Source organism: Oncorhynchus clarkii, chromosome 5 (genome assembly GCF_045791955.1).
Source record: "Oncorhynchus clarkii lewisi isolate Uvic-CL-2024 chromosome 5, UVic_Ocla_1.0, whole genome shotgun sequence".
Lineage (NCBI taxonomy): Eukaryota > Metazoa > Chordata > Actinopteri > Salmoniformes > Salmonidae > Oncorhynchus > Oncorhynchus clarkii.
Genome location: NC_092151.1, coordinates 30239570 through 30256669, shown reverse-complemented (window position 1 = coordinate 30256669; position 17100 = coordinate 30239570). Strand labels below are relative to the sequence as shown.

General features: G+C 45.3%; 1 protein-coding gene across 1 annotated transcript in view; it reads right to left on the bottom strand.

Moving 5' to 3' along the window:
- Positions 1-17100, bottom strand: part of LOC139408644 (pappalysin-1-like) — a 115346-nt gene that overhangs the window by 85006 nt on the left and 13240 nt on the right. The window contains exons 3-6 of the mRNA XM_071152796.1: positions 6860-7005; positions 6327-6620; positions 5312-5504; positions 4950-5071 (exon numbers count right to left, since the gene is read on the bottom strand). Coding sequence (XP_071008897.1) covers positions 4950-5071; positions 5312-5504; positions 6327-6620; positions 6860-7005 — 755 coding nt within the window. The remainder of the gene's footprint in view (positions 1-4949; positions 5072-5311; positions 5505-6326; positions 6621-6859; positions 7006-17100) is intronic.

Sequence of the window (17100 nt, the reverse complement as noted above, 5' to 3'; positions counted from 1 at the left end):
TGAAAAGCCAGCGTTATGGAAGACACTGTGTTCTCCCTGTTTTCCTTTTGTGCACTTCCAAACTGGCAACCGACAAACCCATTTGCTAACCTCAATTCTGGGCACCGCACAAAATTCCAGTGTTTAATCAAGTGAGCACTGAATTCGGTTTCCAGGCCACATTATCTCAACACATTTATTATTGTAAGTGTGTGTGTGGCCAGAGTAGAGGTAACTTTGAAAAAAAGGAGAGAAAAGAAACTGAGGAACTGAGATACTCAGAGTTTTGCACCCAGCCTCTCTCTCTCTCATAATGTGCCCCTCACATTCTGTGTTTAGTTTTTCATTGACTTTTTGAGGAAAGGAGTTTTAGCCACTGAAAATATTTTGTAATGTCAGCTGTTATGATGGGCTGTCCTCCTGCTCTAGAACTCCTACTGCGGATACCAGAGGTTCCAAATTTACCATGAGACAGGATGGGGATGTCATCCATCATAAGATCATCTATAGAGTACGTTCAAAAAAATGTATAAAGATTATATGCAACCTTGGCAAGACCCATGTCTGTTTTTAAACACTGTAGAATTACCAATACAGTAATTTTGAGTATTACAGATTTTATCCTTAAAATCCAACCAAGACAGCACCTTTTCATTAGGGTTAAATCTACTCTCTGTTATAAAAACAGCTCTGAAGCATTTGACCTAGCCTTGCCTCCCAGGTTGCTGAAAGGCCCTCAAGGTGTTCAGACAATCCAAACCTGGCCTTTGAATAGGAGGCCTTGCTTTCTCACTTGATTTGCTAATCCCATGGGGGTATTAACCTGTCTAGGAGATCGCTTGTTCTAGGAAAGGAGGAAAGAGACATTTGGAGGAATTCCAGCTTAATTGCAGTAGGGATGAATGTGTAGTGTTTCGCCCTCCAGCATCATGTGGGAATCAGACGGTGTGGAATTGTGGAGCGCTGGAAACAGGGGACTGGAATGAACTGGGATATGGATAGATAAACATAGAGGGATATGTCCGGGCATGCACTCTGCTTTCTAAGAATGGGGCCTACCTCTCCATCATACGTCACACTCTCTATAACACACACAACAGACTGACTGACTTGCACTGAAGTAACCATTGTCCTCAGAGGAGGCTGGTGGGAGGAGCAATAGGAGGACAGACTCATTGTAATGGCTGGAATGGAATTAATGGAATGGAGTCAAACACACAACAGAATGACTGACTTGCACTGAAGTAACTTTCACTACTTGAATTCATGCCATGACCTCTAACTAGAGGGCATGAGAGGAACTACAATGGAAATATGTCTTGCTCACTTGTGTTTTGTCCCTTGAGAGCCTTACTGTGTCATCTGTGTGAACACATTCATAGCTGTATGACAGCATATATTCTTCAATTGTTACATTAAACCAATCAAGCGATTCCTCATAGTCTAGAAGGCCAATAAACGTCAGTCAGTCATTCATTCCATCTCTCTGCATATGATATCTGCAGTCTAAACGGTTGGCGTGGGTGACAGGGGTGAGGGATGGAGAATGTGGCGGGAAGGGTGAGTGATGGGGAAAGCAGAGGGCCTGAAGGAGGAGTGGTGACTGACAGTCCGGCTCCTCTCCTCTCCCTCGCCTGGGGAGTTTGCAGATATTTTCTTCAGCACACATCCACCACACCTCTCCTTCTTTTCCAGATCAACCTCGCTGGCCTCCACTCAACATCCCAATGTTGAAAAAAAAACACAACCTTGTCCTGGCGCGCGGATGCTTTTATATAGTGCAACTCTTTTATAGGATATCGGAGGGAATTCCTGTGACATTATACAATGAAATGAACCGGAACGCTGAATTGGAACGTTCTGGGTTCAAGGTTCCACTGTGATTCATTATTGCTAAGAGTTTTGCCAAGAAGCCAAACAAGAGAAACAAGCAATGTCATTAAGACATTCTGAAATAGTGAGTAGCTTTTGGAACATTTGGAGCATTGCAGCAGTAAAACCATTGTTGGATTTGAAAAGATACTACTGAGGGATTGGACAGTTTTGGAGATGGAACAGGGCATCCGTCAATGCAATCGGGCATGCGGCAGGGGAGTCTTTTCCAATATTTTGCGTCATACACAATGCAACAAGGTCCTGGGCAAGTTTCTGGCTGATCTGTCATTTGTATTGTATTTCCTTAAGGGAGCATTTCTTATGCTGAGGTAGCGCACGTCAGGATTGATATTCTCCAGAATAAGTGTGTTTGTGAGTATGTGAGCGTACAGTACATGCATGACTGTGGATGTCTCTGTAAGTCTCTGTGTGCATCCATGTCTCTATCCAATCCCTCTCCATCACCAAATCATTATCTCATGAATATCATTGAAGTGCTAGTGGAGATAAAGCAGGGGAAGCTGTTCTTTCTCTTCAGGTACTTTGTGTCTGAACCCTGTCGCCCTGAGTCCCTGCAGTGTGCAGCCCTGACAGCAATGGAGTAGAGCCCAGTGAGTGTTGTTCTCCCAGACAGACAGAGAGAGCAAACACACTCACCACATACACACACACACACAGCATCACATAATGCAGTGAGGCTTGACACTGCACCGCCTACAAAGGAGGCCGCTGTTAATGAAAGCATGGCCCGACATCTGGGCCAGTCAGACAGGAACACTTGGCGATGCACGGCTTGGTGTAGCGAGCACATATACACATACATGTACTCACAGAAAAATGCACATACTGTATGTGCACACACACAGACAATTTACAAGGCCCTCATTGAATAAACCCGCTCCACACACACACACACACACACACACACGTGTGCACGCATGACTTTGCATACACACATCTCAGATCCTTCACGTCCATCCACACACACTCCTGGTTCCAATCAGCTGCAGGATCCTCCTCATGAATGTCACAAACCACATGTAATTCTCTTAACTATCTTGGGTGGTTTCCACATGGTTTCTTCCCTCTCTTTTTTCATCCTCTGGTTTCTCTTCCCCCAGCCATATTTCTCCTGGGTCTAGAGCAGTAAAGATTTACGAGGGGTGCTCCAACTCTCTCTCTGACCACGCCAGGGTTTCCTAGCTACAGAAGTGTTGGAATACGAGCCATGGGACTGACAGGTGTCAGGCGTTTTACAGACACAAACGCACACATATAAGCCTGTACACGCCTATTCACACACACGAACACATGCCTGAACATGCCCACTGTCCATTACACACACACACACACACACACACACAAATACATATTCACCCTCTCAGCCACCCATTCAACTACACACATACACACTACGCTAACACATGCCCACATACACAGACTCATGGCATTGGCATTCTGCATGCTTGCATCGTCGGGATGTCTGTGGGTGGCGGTTACATGACTGTCATAAGCTGCCATAGAGACAACACACACACACACACACACACACACAATAATGCAGCTGTTAGCAGCCCGTGATGGACTAGCATTGGTGTGTAAACAGGGGAGTGGGAATCTGCTGCTTGCTAACAGGGAGCACTTCCAAACAGTGAGGTTAACACACAGTGCCGCAGACAAGCCCAGACTTGCCTCTCACACACACACTGTAGCCTGTGTGGAGCAAGGACCATGCAAACAGACACACACATAGACATGTGCGCAAGTGTGAGCATGCACGCACATACACACACACACACACACACATGCACACAGACACAGCACTAATGGCAGTCTGATCCCTAGCCCAATGAGTCACTGGGTTCATTATTAGCCATGTGCTGTCGGACAGCTGCCAAATTGATCAGATCTCACTGGATTCTACAGACTCCAGCTCTGACCCTGAAAGACCACGGAATAACAATGGAATAACTTTGAAGCTTGGGAAACTGTACCATCTTGGCATCTCTATCAACATACCAACACAGTAGGGATAATCTATTCCTTTTCAATGTATTTCTTATCAGAAGACCTTGGACAGAGTTTTAATACCTCTGCATCTCCATATATAGACTAGACTGAATAGACTGATGTACAGATATTATCAGCTGTGTATTTAGCCATCAAACTTCCTCTAGACGCAGAATGGCATAATAATGGTGGATATACTGACACACTGATACATACATTGAATCACACTCCAACACACTCTGAACAATGCTTAATACTGCAGATGCCAGAGCCAGCTAGCGGTCAGAGGTGCACAGCTGTGCAGACTATTTATAAATACCAAATTCCATCTCCTTAATGCTGGTCCCTCTACAGTTATTCTAAAATCCTCTGCAAGAGCTGGAGGAGAGAGGGGAAGAAAAACGCATCCTATTTCGGGAATTCTGTTGATTTAAGCTTTCACTGTCCTCACTTTCCCTGATATCAAATGGGAGAAATTATGTCATGGACATGATCCATGGAGAGCTCTTCCCAGTTCCCACCATGCCTGTCGCTGTGAGCCCACGTTTGGTATTTCTGGGATACGGAATCTCCATTCCGTTGGGAACACTGGCTCAACTTTGACTCCCTCTGCGTCCCTCAGCTCGTGTCAAGGTCCGTGACTCAGATGAATCATTTGCATGCTTGGGGCTTGACTCAGCAACCAAATTATTTGCATGTTTGAGAGTTGACACAGAAGCCAAATTGAGCCTCATACTGTCCTAGTGAGAGTGAGAGTTCCTGATGTGGTGAAGATGCTATCCGTAAGAGAAAGAGGAGGGAAGAAGTTCAGGTGTGTTATTGACAGGGTGGGGATACATTGAGAATGCGTGTGTCCTGCCTTGCAAGGCAGGGTGGGGGGTTTACAGTAGCTACTGTGTGTACTGCATGTTCTGGGGTAGGGTGGTTAGAATCCAACAGAGTAAATGTAAATGAATGGGTAAAGTGAGTAGGAGAAGTGCACTGAGCTTTGAAGGGTACAGATGTATCAGCGGTGAGACAGAGAGGTGAGGAGTCAGTCAGTCAGTCAGTGTGGTAATAAATAAGCCAGGAGAGAGCTGTCTTACCTTCGGCCTCGCGGGGGCTCCAGTGTCCAGAGGGGGCGCAGGGTCGGGGGGACGAGGAGTTGGATGCGTACTGCAGCAGGACCCGACCCTCTGTGCATTTATCACACACTGATCCCACTTCTCTAGGAAACCAACAGACAGGCACAGCAACCAACTTAGATACAGTTTATAAAACACACTCACTATGACACAGTTTAATTGGACTGGTACTAATTTGTATACAGGCCAATAGACAGGTGCTAATTTTGAAAAAACAGACAGTCAACCCATTTGTCCAAAATATCTCCAGTACTCTGCAGAGTGGAAGTAAATATTAAAGACCCTGACTGTGCTGCATGCCCCATTCGTCCAGCTCATTTCACCTGTCGTAGAAGTGGCCGGAGATAGGCGGGAACCACTCCAGGGTAATGGCGTCATGCTCCTGCCCCACCACTTGGGGCGCCATGGGCACAGGGGGTGGTTTGGACGCGGGCTGCCACGTCTGGTAGATCAGGTCCAGGTAGCAGTGCATCCGGGCCACTTGGTTGGGGGTGAACGAGTCTGTACAGTCGTCATCTATGTGGAAGAGATGATCAGAAACAGTTCAATATGATGTAGATTATGTATTCATTTAAGTAGGATTTGGAATAGGTTGAGTTAGCCAATAGAGAATGGTTAGGGAATGCCTGAGAAGTAATGTACATATACTGTATACGTACAGAAGGAAGAAAAACAGGGCCCGGATGTACAGTCTGTAGCAATGTTATTAAGGGAAGCAATATTCATACAGTCTCCACAGGTCAGTTACCTGAATTTACCCAAGGTGTTTTTCCAATGCAATGTCTACATTCCACACCTGCTAAGGCACACACACAGATGTAGGATCTTAATTTGATCACCCTGTTGCAGGATAACTTTCCTTCATTGCAGGGCATTTAAAACGTGTAGTGTATTTGAGGTTTAGAAAGGCTTCTCAAGTTTGTAATTTACACTTAGAAATGTCACACTTTGTTTTCCCTTATGAAAAATGCATCAACCACTTCAAAAATATCCATTCATTATTTTCTGTTGCTGCCGGATTATTTTCCTGGTGTAGGAGACTGGCTCAAATTAAGATCCTACATCTTTATGTGACACTTGGGGTCAGCATACTGTATGGTAGGACATTCCTATGTTATGTGTGTTTATTTCTAAAGTGATGGGACTGCAGCGTGCGATGGATTATCGAACCATCGGCACAAGTTTGTATGACGTATCTGAGTGTGTACGCATGTGTCTGTGCCTGTTTATGTGTGTCAGAAAGTGTGCACGTGTTTGTATGTCGATTAATATTTTTGTATTTGTCTGTGCGTGCGTGCGTGTGTGTATGCGCGTGTGTCTGTATGTTTGCAATCTCACCTGCATAGCTCATGTAGTTGTTGTACGGTGTGTGTGTGAAGTGGCGACGCTCACAGGTGTCGTTGCCAGGCTCCGGGTCTCTGCAGTACTTGTACTTGGGTGTGGGGTTAGTGTCTTCACACAGATCTCCTGTCTCCAACGAGGGCTCAGTCTCCAGACACGCATCGTTACACGACTCAATCTCAGAGATCCCCCGGAAAACGTGGTACAGCCCGAGACTGTGGCCGACCTCATGGATCATGGTGTGGGTGTGACCAAATGTGCCGTAGAAGGAGGGGTTCAAAACAATACCACCTATGAATGGAGAGCAGACACAGACAAACACCTATTCACACTAGAAAGTACTGGAAGCTGGAGTAGGATTGAGATAATGCATTATTCATCGACCCACACAGCTTCATTATCAGCTTCCTCACTGTCAGTGCGGAGGTAGAGATGGCGAGACTGCTCGGGGCTCACACTGTAATTACTCTTAATCAACAACGGGGGCTGTTGAGAAGGGGGAGTGTGTGTGTGTGTGTGTCTGTCTTTACCCAAATGTGTTAGGGCTTCTTTGTCCCACGGCCAAGTGGCGACACCGGCCAGATCTTCATCAGACGAGTTGGCAAAGAAGACGTTCAGGTGAGTGGAGCCATCCAGATTCAGGATCTCTTTCAGCTCTTTTACATCCAAATAGGCTCTGGAGACCAGAGAGAGAGAGACAGTGAGAGAGAGGGGGAGAGCGAGCACGAGAGGGGGAGAGATAGAGGGGAGTAGAGAGAGAGATTTAAACAAATGTAGGAACAAGAGCCAGTTCATTTCACATCACAATAGTTAGCAGAGCAAAGATATTTCCCCCAAAAGTTGAGCATTTCAGACAAAAGACTGTTAAGAAGAGAGGTAGCGAAATCATTTCAGAATAGAAAAGTCCTGGAGCTTAGACAGGCAGATTGAGACATAATGTAGGCTGGTTGTCAAGAGACCAGTGGAGCAGGACTGAATGAGATGTGTTTACTGTGCTTGGCTAATACTATGCTAGAAGTGGACAGGGAATAAATGAGAACACATAGTCCAACACCATGAAACTGTCAGTCCCCTTCCTTCTGCCCATGTCAAAAGCCCTTATCCAATAGCCAAACTGGTGGTCTTGGCAAATCCTATTGACAAGATCAGTGAATTCTTGGATGAGAGAGATATATGTTACAAATTTGAGTTTCTTCAGTTGATATTTGTCAGCTGTCTTGCGGAGAGAGACAGTTGTGTTATACACACAGGGCAACTGGAGGTGAACTGATAGGCCCCAGAAAACTGAAGGGGGAGACGACGGCAGAAAACTGACCTGTAATATTTTATGTAATTACATCAATGATTAATTAAAGAGAGCCCTGGCTGCTTCAAATGACTAGTAAAGCAAAGTGAAGGAGAGATCTCAGACTCCGTTTGGAAGAGAATCAGTAAGTGGGGAAGCAGGACAACAGAGCACAAGGGTGAAGTGGGCAGCCATAAACACGCTGACAAATGAGGACATCGTAAAAGGAAGAAGAAGAATTAAAAGTTGCCGTAAAAAACCTCCTTAGTGGATAAAATATAGACTAAGCTACCACCCTCTGTGCTGCAGAAGTAGACGACAGTGGGGTGCCATGCAGCATAATTGGAGGGAATGGTCGTGGCAGGTAACATGTCAGGACATGGTTGGTTAAGTGTTGGGACAGAATAATAAAGAGGATGAGCCAAGTGGTGCAGACAGGGGACATGTCAGGACATGGTTGGTTAAGTGTTGGGACAGAATAATAAAGAGGATGAGCCAAGTGGTGCAGACAGGGGACATGTCAGGACATGGTTGGTTAAGTGTTGGGACAGAAAAATGAAGAGGATGAGCCAAGTGGTGCAGACAAGGGACATGTCAGGACATGGTTGGTTAAGTGTTGGGACAGAATAATAAAGAGGATGAGCCAAGTGGTGCAGACAGGGGACATGTCAGGACATGGTTGGTTAAGTGTTGGGACAGAATAATAAAGAGGATGAGCCAAGTGGTGCCGACAGGGGACATGTCGTTATTGCTGTTAGTTGCTAGCCTTAAACCCCTGCTACTATTGATCTGGCTCTTCTAGATTGATTTCCCTCCGCTCCTTCAGAGAAATAAGTCCAGACCAGTAGGTGAGGAAGGATAAGGATGCTGTATAGGTTTAGTTCCTGGGACGGGGTCTGGGCCAGGTGTGTTTGGAATAAGAGACGGCATAGTGGAAAAGTCCTGCTCGGCCTGTGGGAAACCGGAGGCGCGCACAGGGGCCAGGCCTACAGAGAGCACATGATATAAGGTCCTTCTTCCTAATAATTCCAGGAATTTCATTATTTCCTCGGAAAATATTTGTCCGGCATTTTGGCCGTGCATGAGGGGAAAAAAGGGTCAGGGGGGTTTAATGGCGAGATGAGTAAATCAACAACAGATAAAAGCAGTACTATTGTAGGTCAGAACCCATCTAAACTGAGTTCAATTAAGTCTAATGTATTGGCTCTGTGACAACAACACAACACACATCAGATGTGGACTGGATGGACGGATGCAGGCTTTAGCATGACTGCATAAAAACAGGCCCGGCTGCAAATGTGTCTGTCAGGGTGCATAGGATTTGCACTCTTCTGTGTGTATACATGTGATCAGCTTTGTATGAAAGTAATTGACTGCTTGATGTTGTGGGAGGCTGTTGAAAAATGGGGAGAGAGCATTGCCTGTCTGACCAGTGGCCTGTATTCATGGATGCCAAGGGAAGCCAGGCTTGACCAAATATTTGACCAATAAAAAAATATGAATTATAAAATAATTTATCTTTCGTCTCTCTGTGTTTTCATAATCTTATGTAAATTCACAAGTGGCTGAATCTTACCGGAGATATCATCAGAGCGTGGGAAACAGCGCCTCTTAGTATGTGTAGCCCATGTATCTGATGCTGTCTGGAGCAAAAGACTATGACGTTGTCGCCGTAGCATTTCATTGATTGATGCCAGCAAGAATTTGGACTCCAAAATGCATTAAAAAATAAATAAAAGATCTAGCCAATCAGTGTTGAGCTGAGCTCAACTGTGGGTTGTTCTGGTGCAGCAAAACTTCCCCTAAGGGAGGCCAGTTTGGATTTGGATTCACACAATCAAATCACATCCAAAGCAAAATGTCATTTACAGAAAAACGTGCCTGTTGCTGATCTACTTGTGTTGATGTCCTGCAGTAGCTAGCTTGCTAAATCGGCCCTTTTCTAAGCCCATGGATGCAGATGTGGATTTGGACTTAATTCTCTCTACAGGCAATGATTATGTCAGTGATTCTGATCTAACCATAAATTAATATGTTGTGCCACTGGCCAGAGAGATTGAAGTTCAATATGTAGCCTAGTAGGCTCATGTTACTAGCTAGCTAACTTAGCTGGTTCATTGTTGCCCATGCGAGAAAGCTATGCTAGCAAGCATTTTAGCTACAGTGGCTTGCGAAAGTTTTCACCCCCCTTGGCATTTTTCCAATTTTGTTGCCTTACAACCTGGAATTAAAATGAATTTTGTGGGGGTTTATATCATTCGATTTACACAACATGCCTACCACTTTGAAGATGCAAAATATTTTTTTTGTGTGAAACAAACAAGAAATAACATAAAAAAATGAAAACTTAAGCGGGCATAACTATTCAACCCAATAAAGTCAATTCTTTGCAGAGACACCTTTTGCAGCAATTACATCTGCAAGTCTCTTGGGGTATGTCTCTATACGCTTGGCACATCTAGCCACCGGGATTTTTGCCCATTCTTCAAGGCAAAACTGCTCCAGCTCCTCAAGTTGGATGGGTTCCACTGGTGTACAGCAATCTTTAAGTCATACCACAGATTTTCAATTGGATTGAGGTCTGGGCTTTGACTAGGCCATTCCAAGACATTTAAATGTTTCCCCTTAAACCACTCGAGTGTTGTTTTAGCAGTATGCTTAGGGTCATTGTCCTGGTAGAAGGTGAACCTCCCACCCAGTCTCAAATCTCTGGAAGACTGAAACAGCTTTCCTTCAAGAATTTCCCTGTATTTAGCGCCATCCATCATTCCTTAAATTCTGATCAGTTCCCAGTCCCTGACGATGAAAAACATCCCAACACGATGATGCTGCCACCACCATGCTTCACTGTGGGCATGGTGTTCTCAGGGTGATGAGAGGTGTTGGATTTGTGCCAGACATAGCGTTTTTCTTGATGGCCAAAAAGCTCAATTATAGGCTCATCTGACCAGAGTACATTCTTACATATGTTTGGGGAGTTTCCCACATGCCTTTTGGTGAACAACAAACATGTTTGCTTATTTTCTTCTGCCCACTCTTCCGTAAAGCTCAGCTCTGTGGGGTGTTCGGCTTAAAGTGATCATATGCACAGATACTCCAATCTCTGTGGTGGAGCTTTGCAGCTCCTTCATGGTTATCTTTGGTCTCTTTGTTGCCTCTCTAATTAATGCCCTCTTTGCCTTGTCCGTGAGTTTTGGTGGGCGGCCCTCTCTAGGTAGGGACCGTCGCTGGAGGTTCCGGACTGGGGACCGTCGCTGGATGCTCCGGACTGGAGACTGTCGCTGGAGGCTCCGGACTGGAGACCGTCGCTGGAGGCTCCGGACTGGAGACCGTCGCTGGAGGCTCCGGACTGGAGACCGTCGCTGCAGGCTCCAGACCCGGGGACCGTTGCTGGAGGCTCCGGACCGCGGATCAACGCTGGAGGCTTCGTGCCATGGATCATCACTGGAGGCTTCGTGCCATGGATCATCACTGGAGGCTTCGTGCCATGCATCATCACTGGAGGCTTCGTGCCATGGATCATCACTGGAGGCTTCGTGCCATGGATCATAACTGGAGGCGTCGGGCCATGGATCATCACTGGAGGCTTCAAACGTGGAGCCGGAATAGGTCTCACCGGACTGAGGAGAAGTACTGGCAGCCTAGTGAGTGGAGCTGCCACAACACGTCCTGGCTGGATACCCACTCTCGCTCGGTGAGTGTGGAGAGCTGGCACAGGACACACTGGGCTATGATGTCGCACTGGAGGCATAGTGCGTAGAGCCAGCACAGGACACACTGGACCATGGAGGCGCACCGGAGGTCTGGAGCACAGAGCTGGCCTAACTCGTCCTGGCTGGATACCCCCCTTAGCCCGGCAAGTGCGGGGAGCTGGAACAGGCCGCACTGAGCTTTGCTGGCGAACCGGGGACACCGTGCGTAGAGCTGGCGCAGGATAATCTGGGCCGAAGAGACGCACCGGAGGCCAGGAACGCTGAGCCGGCACAATCCATCCTGGCTGAATGCCCACTCTAGCACGGCCACTGCGGGGAGCTTGCACAGAGCGCACCGGGCTGTGGCTGCGCACCGAAGACATGGTGCGCAGAACCGGATAACACTGTGCTTGATCAGTCATTCTCTCCCCACAGTAAGCACGGGGAGTTGGCTCAGGTCTACAACCTGACTCCGCTAATCTCCCTGTGTGCCCCCCAAATTTTGGGGGGATGGGGCTGCCTCTCGTGCTTGCTTCGTTGCAGTCTCTCCCTCGCTGCTTCCACCTGTTCCCATGGGAGGCATACCCTTCCGGGCCAGGATCTCCTCCCACGTCCAGGATCCTTTGCTGTCCAGGATGTCCTCCCATGTCCAGTCCTCCTGACCACGCTGCTTGGTCCGTTTGTGGTGGGATCTTCTGTAACGTTTGTCGTTGGAAGGAGACCAAGGCGCAGCATGATAAGTGTTCATGATTCTTTAATTACTCAGAACACCAAACAAAAACAACAAAAGAATAACGAACGTCACATTCTGCAGGCTTCACAGAGCTAACAAAAAACAAGATCCCACAAACACCAAAAGGAGAATGACAACTTATATGTGATCCCCAATCAGAGACAACGATAAACAGCTGCCTCTGATTGGGAACCACACTCGGCAAAAAACAAAGAAATAGAAAACATAGAAATAAAGAAACTAGAATGCCCACCCTAGTCACACCCTGGCCTAACCAAAATAGAGAATAAAAGCCTCTCTATGGCCAGGGCGTGACAGCTTTCTTGATGGTGCCGCTTGCTTGGTGGTGCCCCTTGCCAGTGTTCCAGACTCGGGGGCCTTTCAGAACATGTGTATATATATACTAAGATCATGTGACACTTAGATTGCACACAGGTGGACTTTATTTAACTAATTATGTGACTTATGAAGGTAATTGGTTGCAGCATATCTTATTTAGGGGCCTCATAGCAAAGAGGGTGAATACATATACTCCTACACCACTTTTCTGTTTTTTTTTTTTTAATGTTTTTTTGAAACAAGTATTTTTTTTTTCATTTCGCTTCACCAATTTGGACTATTTTATGTCTGTTCATAATATGAAATACAAATAAAAATACATTTAAATTAGAGGTTGTAATGCAACAAAATAGGGAAAATGCCAAGGGGGGCGAATACTTCTGCAAGGCACTGTAGGTAGCCTGTGACAAAAACTAAAATCATACTGTATGACAGAACCATAGTCCGTTTTGCCAACATGAAAGAGAGGAGGATGGCATTGGCGTTCAACTGGTCTACAAGTACAGTAAGGTGAGTCAAACATTTGTTTTGATTGCATGCACACACACACAGAAATCAGTACCATGGACAGCCACATGATATTTAGCAACATTGGACTAAATAGTTTTTGGTATAATTCAGTTCATATTCAGTGTATTAAAGCATATATAGCCTTGTTGATTTGATGTTTAAATGTTTAAGTTGAAATGGTGCAGGAATAGCGGAGGCAGTGCTCCTGTTGTCTTTGCGCTGACTCTGTGGTAACTCTGTGGTTCTAAATCAGTAGATGTTTAGTAAACTGTCTAAAACATGAACTTGCTTGACCTTGCAGGTCATAACTGTTTGCTACATGCAATATCTGCTTTGTGGAATTCACTGGTCAGATGTTGCTATCTGGTTATGTGATGAAACAAACATATGTGTAGTTGAATGTATTCCGCCACTGTGACTGTTGTCTTTTTGATGTCACGGGCCAGCCTAATTGTATATCACGATGGCGTTTGAACAAATGCGTTATAGAGCAAACAATGCAACAGGTTGAAATATGGCTTTTTCACTGGCTTGGCCTCCTCAGTGATTTTACTCACACACAGCTACTGTGTCTGACACTACTTTGGCCACTGGGGCCTCTGGGAGTGAATATTCTAGTCTTGGGCCTGTCCTGCAATCGTCTCTCTCCCTTTCTAACACTCGCTCTCACTTTCTCTGTCGCTCCCTCCTCTCTTTTGTGCTCTCCCCATCTCTAACGCCCTCCCTCCTTCCCACTCTCCCTTTCCTGGCTCCCAGGCTCTTCTCTAAGGATGTCTCTGGTTTAACCCAAATTAGGGCCTGATGGGTCAGTTTCACCCCCCTCAGTGCTCCTCTCCCCTCATCTCTTACCCTTCATACTCTATCCTTCGCCCCTTGCCCCATATTCCACGTCCATTGCCCCTTGGGAGCCACAGGGGAGAGACAATTTTCCATTCATTTGAAGATTCCACTTTTCAGGCATGCCCTGGGAAGAACATTTACTGTAGATCACTTAGAAAGAGAGAGAGAGAGTGAGAGAGAGAGAGAGAAGAGCCTCAGAGAGAAGAGGCAAAAAAAAATTGAAAATGTAACTACACTAAATTCAGATGTCAGCGGGCATCTGTTCTGGGGCAGTCCAGGGTGCAAAGAGAGCTCAAACTGCAGTGTTAATGCTTTTATATCTGATACATATTAAATGAAAGATTATGACTTCATCCATTTACACCCATATATAATTCATATAAGCCCATAAATTTGCCTCGTATACATACGTCTGGGGCTGCTGAGTGTGAAACGCTGCGGTGAGTTGGCATGGTGATGGCGGCCTGACGGCCAAGAACACTTTTAGATCGGTGGGCCCCTCAGCTCTCCTGTCATCGGCTTGGTCAACACCGCAGACCCTAAAGGCCTCATTCATCCCTGACGTTATTACCACACTGACACGCTCTTTTTCTCCATCCTTAATCTTTTGTGCTTTTTCCCGCTCTAAGGAGGACACAACCTACGTAAGACCAAGTGTTGACACAAGTGTTCAAAAGTTGGACACCCAAGCTAGACAACTGGGACTTCCAGAGTTAGAATTAAAGTACAGTATAGAGAATATGCGCCTGGAAACACATGATAAAAGTTTCCAGTACTTGTAGTGTATCTGTTTATCTTAAGTGGAGACTCTTAATAGTGTCGGTGGTGTGTCCGTACCAACCAATCATAACCTTAAAGTGGGGTTTCAAAGGTGGTGGGACAGTCTTGAAAATGTGTTGGCATTCTCAGGTCAAATTACACATGACAGTGTTGCATGTGAATGCCACTAGATTACATTTCTGTACTATCTCACCAATGTAAATTCCAAATCAACTCCTAAGTACTTACTGTTGTTTCACCTCAGATTTTCACATACCGGTAAGCACAGTCAGGACCAGACATAAGGAAGAATGTCATCCCATGAAAAATCCCCTGACAATAACATCAAATATCAGCATAACCGTAAAACAGTATAACAACAAAGGCCTGTGAAAACAATGCAAAATATTTCATTTTATGCGAGGGGATTGTTAGGTATTGTCAGTGGTATTTCCAGAGGAGCCTCTGTCTGTGGACTGCAGAGAAGAGCAGCTAGCAATGCAGAGCTGCTGAGCCGAGCGGCCTACCACTGTCCCCTAATAGCCAGATTCCTAAACACACTAAGTGGTAACAGGCATGAGGGCTACAAAAATAAACGCAGGACCTCACAGCCATTGTTCCCTTGCGTATGTAGTGCGTAGTTCGTCCAGAATTCCACAATTAAGGAGGAATGTCGAATAATGTTTGTAGTGCGGCCCTCCATGAGGTTCTCTAGACATACCATAATCAAACCAAAATAAAGAAGCACTCGGGGAGCTTCTCTTTTTTCAACTTCAGAATTCTCTCTCTTTCTTCATTTCTCTTTCAATCTCTCTTATCCCCCCTTTTAAGAGCCCATCTTTCATATGTCTGCAGGGAGATTTGAATGCAAGGGACTGTAAGTCTGTGCCAATAGCTGATTTCTATGAGACGCCGTCTTGGCTGACTGTTGATGAATGACTTTGTGATGATGACTGAAACGGAGGGGAGAGAAGAGATGGCAAACCCACCTGCTTCTTCTTTCTGATGTCGCCTCACACAGAGTTGTTTAGCAGCCATGTTAAACACAGAGAGTGCCAGCGAGACAGTGCTTCCAGGCCTTTGCAATGAGCATGATAGAAAACAGCCTAGTGCCTTGAATCTGGCTACATCAGAAAGACACAAATATTCCCCACAATAGCCCTATTTGGGGCTTTTTCCACCCCCCCCCCCCCCCCCCCCCCCTCCCCCTCTCTTATGCATGACGCTGTCCAAAAACATCTACTAGCATCTGACATTGGTAGGTTGTTTTTTCTCCAGTCACCGCTAGAAATTCAAGACCACAAGGACCCTCTACAACCGCTGCAAAATGTCTCTGTCCTCAGTGTTCGAGTTTCACGGCCGCCAAGAAAAACCCTTTACTACTGGAGCCCCTCAAGGTCCATGACAAAAAGCAGTTCCAGAGAGAATCAGAAACCGTTTTTCTCACTGCTGCTCAATCATCCTCCATGGCACAGAGTAGGAATCCTGCACATACTGGCAGGTATTAGAGCAGTGGAGGCCTCAGCATCTCCTCTCAGTAACCCTAACAAACTGGTGGAAAAAACATGTATTTTATTTCAATGTTTTTATGAATACCACTAGCAACAACAGAATAAACACATTTTGAATGACATACCTACAGTAGAAAATAAGAGAATATCTTCTTTCTAATGATGTCAACTTCATTTCTCAACTAAAATTGAATAAATTACACTCACTGGAGTATCTAGCATAGGCTTTGATAAAGCACTAGTGTGTGGCAAGTGCTGCTGGCTGCTGGTAAGCTTTCTTGACTAGGACATTCATTTTTGCCAACACATGGCTAACCTTTGTATAACCACATGCTCTCAAAGAACAACATTTCAGTTACCTTTCCAGCTTATAGTCTTTGTAAGAGTTAACACTTCCTCTTCCAATTACAATGTGGGGAGAACAAAATAATTGTAAACTATGTACCTGATCTATTTATTGTAAAATGTTGATTACTTCTCCTTGCCATTATCATTCACCTGATGATAAGACAAGACATGCACAAAATACAGTACCAGTCAAAAGTTTGAACACACCAACTAATTCAAGAGGTTTTCTTTATTTTTACCATTTTCTATATTGTAGAATAATAGTCAAATCTATGAAATAATAACATATGTGGAATCATATCAATATATTTGAGATTCTTCAAAGTAGCCACCCTTTGCCTTGATGACAGCTTTGCACACGCTTGGCATTCTCCCAACCAGCTTCATGAGGTAGTCACCTGGAATGCATTTCAATTAACAGGGGAGCCATGTTAAAAGTTAATTTGTGGAATTTCTTTCCTTCTTAATGAGTTTGAGCTAATCAGTTGTGTTGTGACAAGGTAGGGGTGTTAAACAGAAGATAGCCCTATTTTGGTAAAAGACCAAGTCCATATATGACAAGAACAGCTCAAATAAGCAAAGAGAAACAACAGTCCATCATTACTTTAAGACATGAAGGTAAGTCAATCCGGAAAATGTCAAGAACTTTTAACGTTTCTTCAAGTGCAGTCGCAAAAACCATCAAGCGTTATGATGAAACTGGCTCTCATGAGGACCGCCACAGGAAAGGAAGACCCAGAGTTACCTCTGCTAC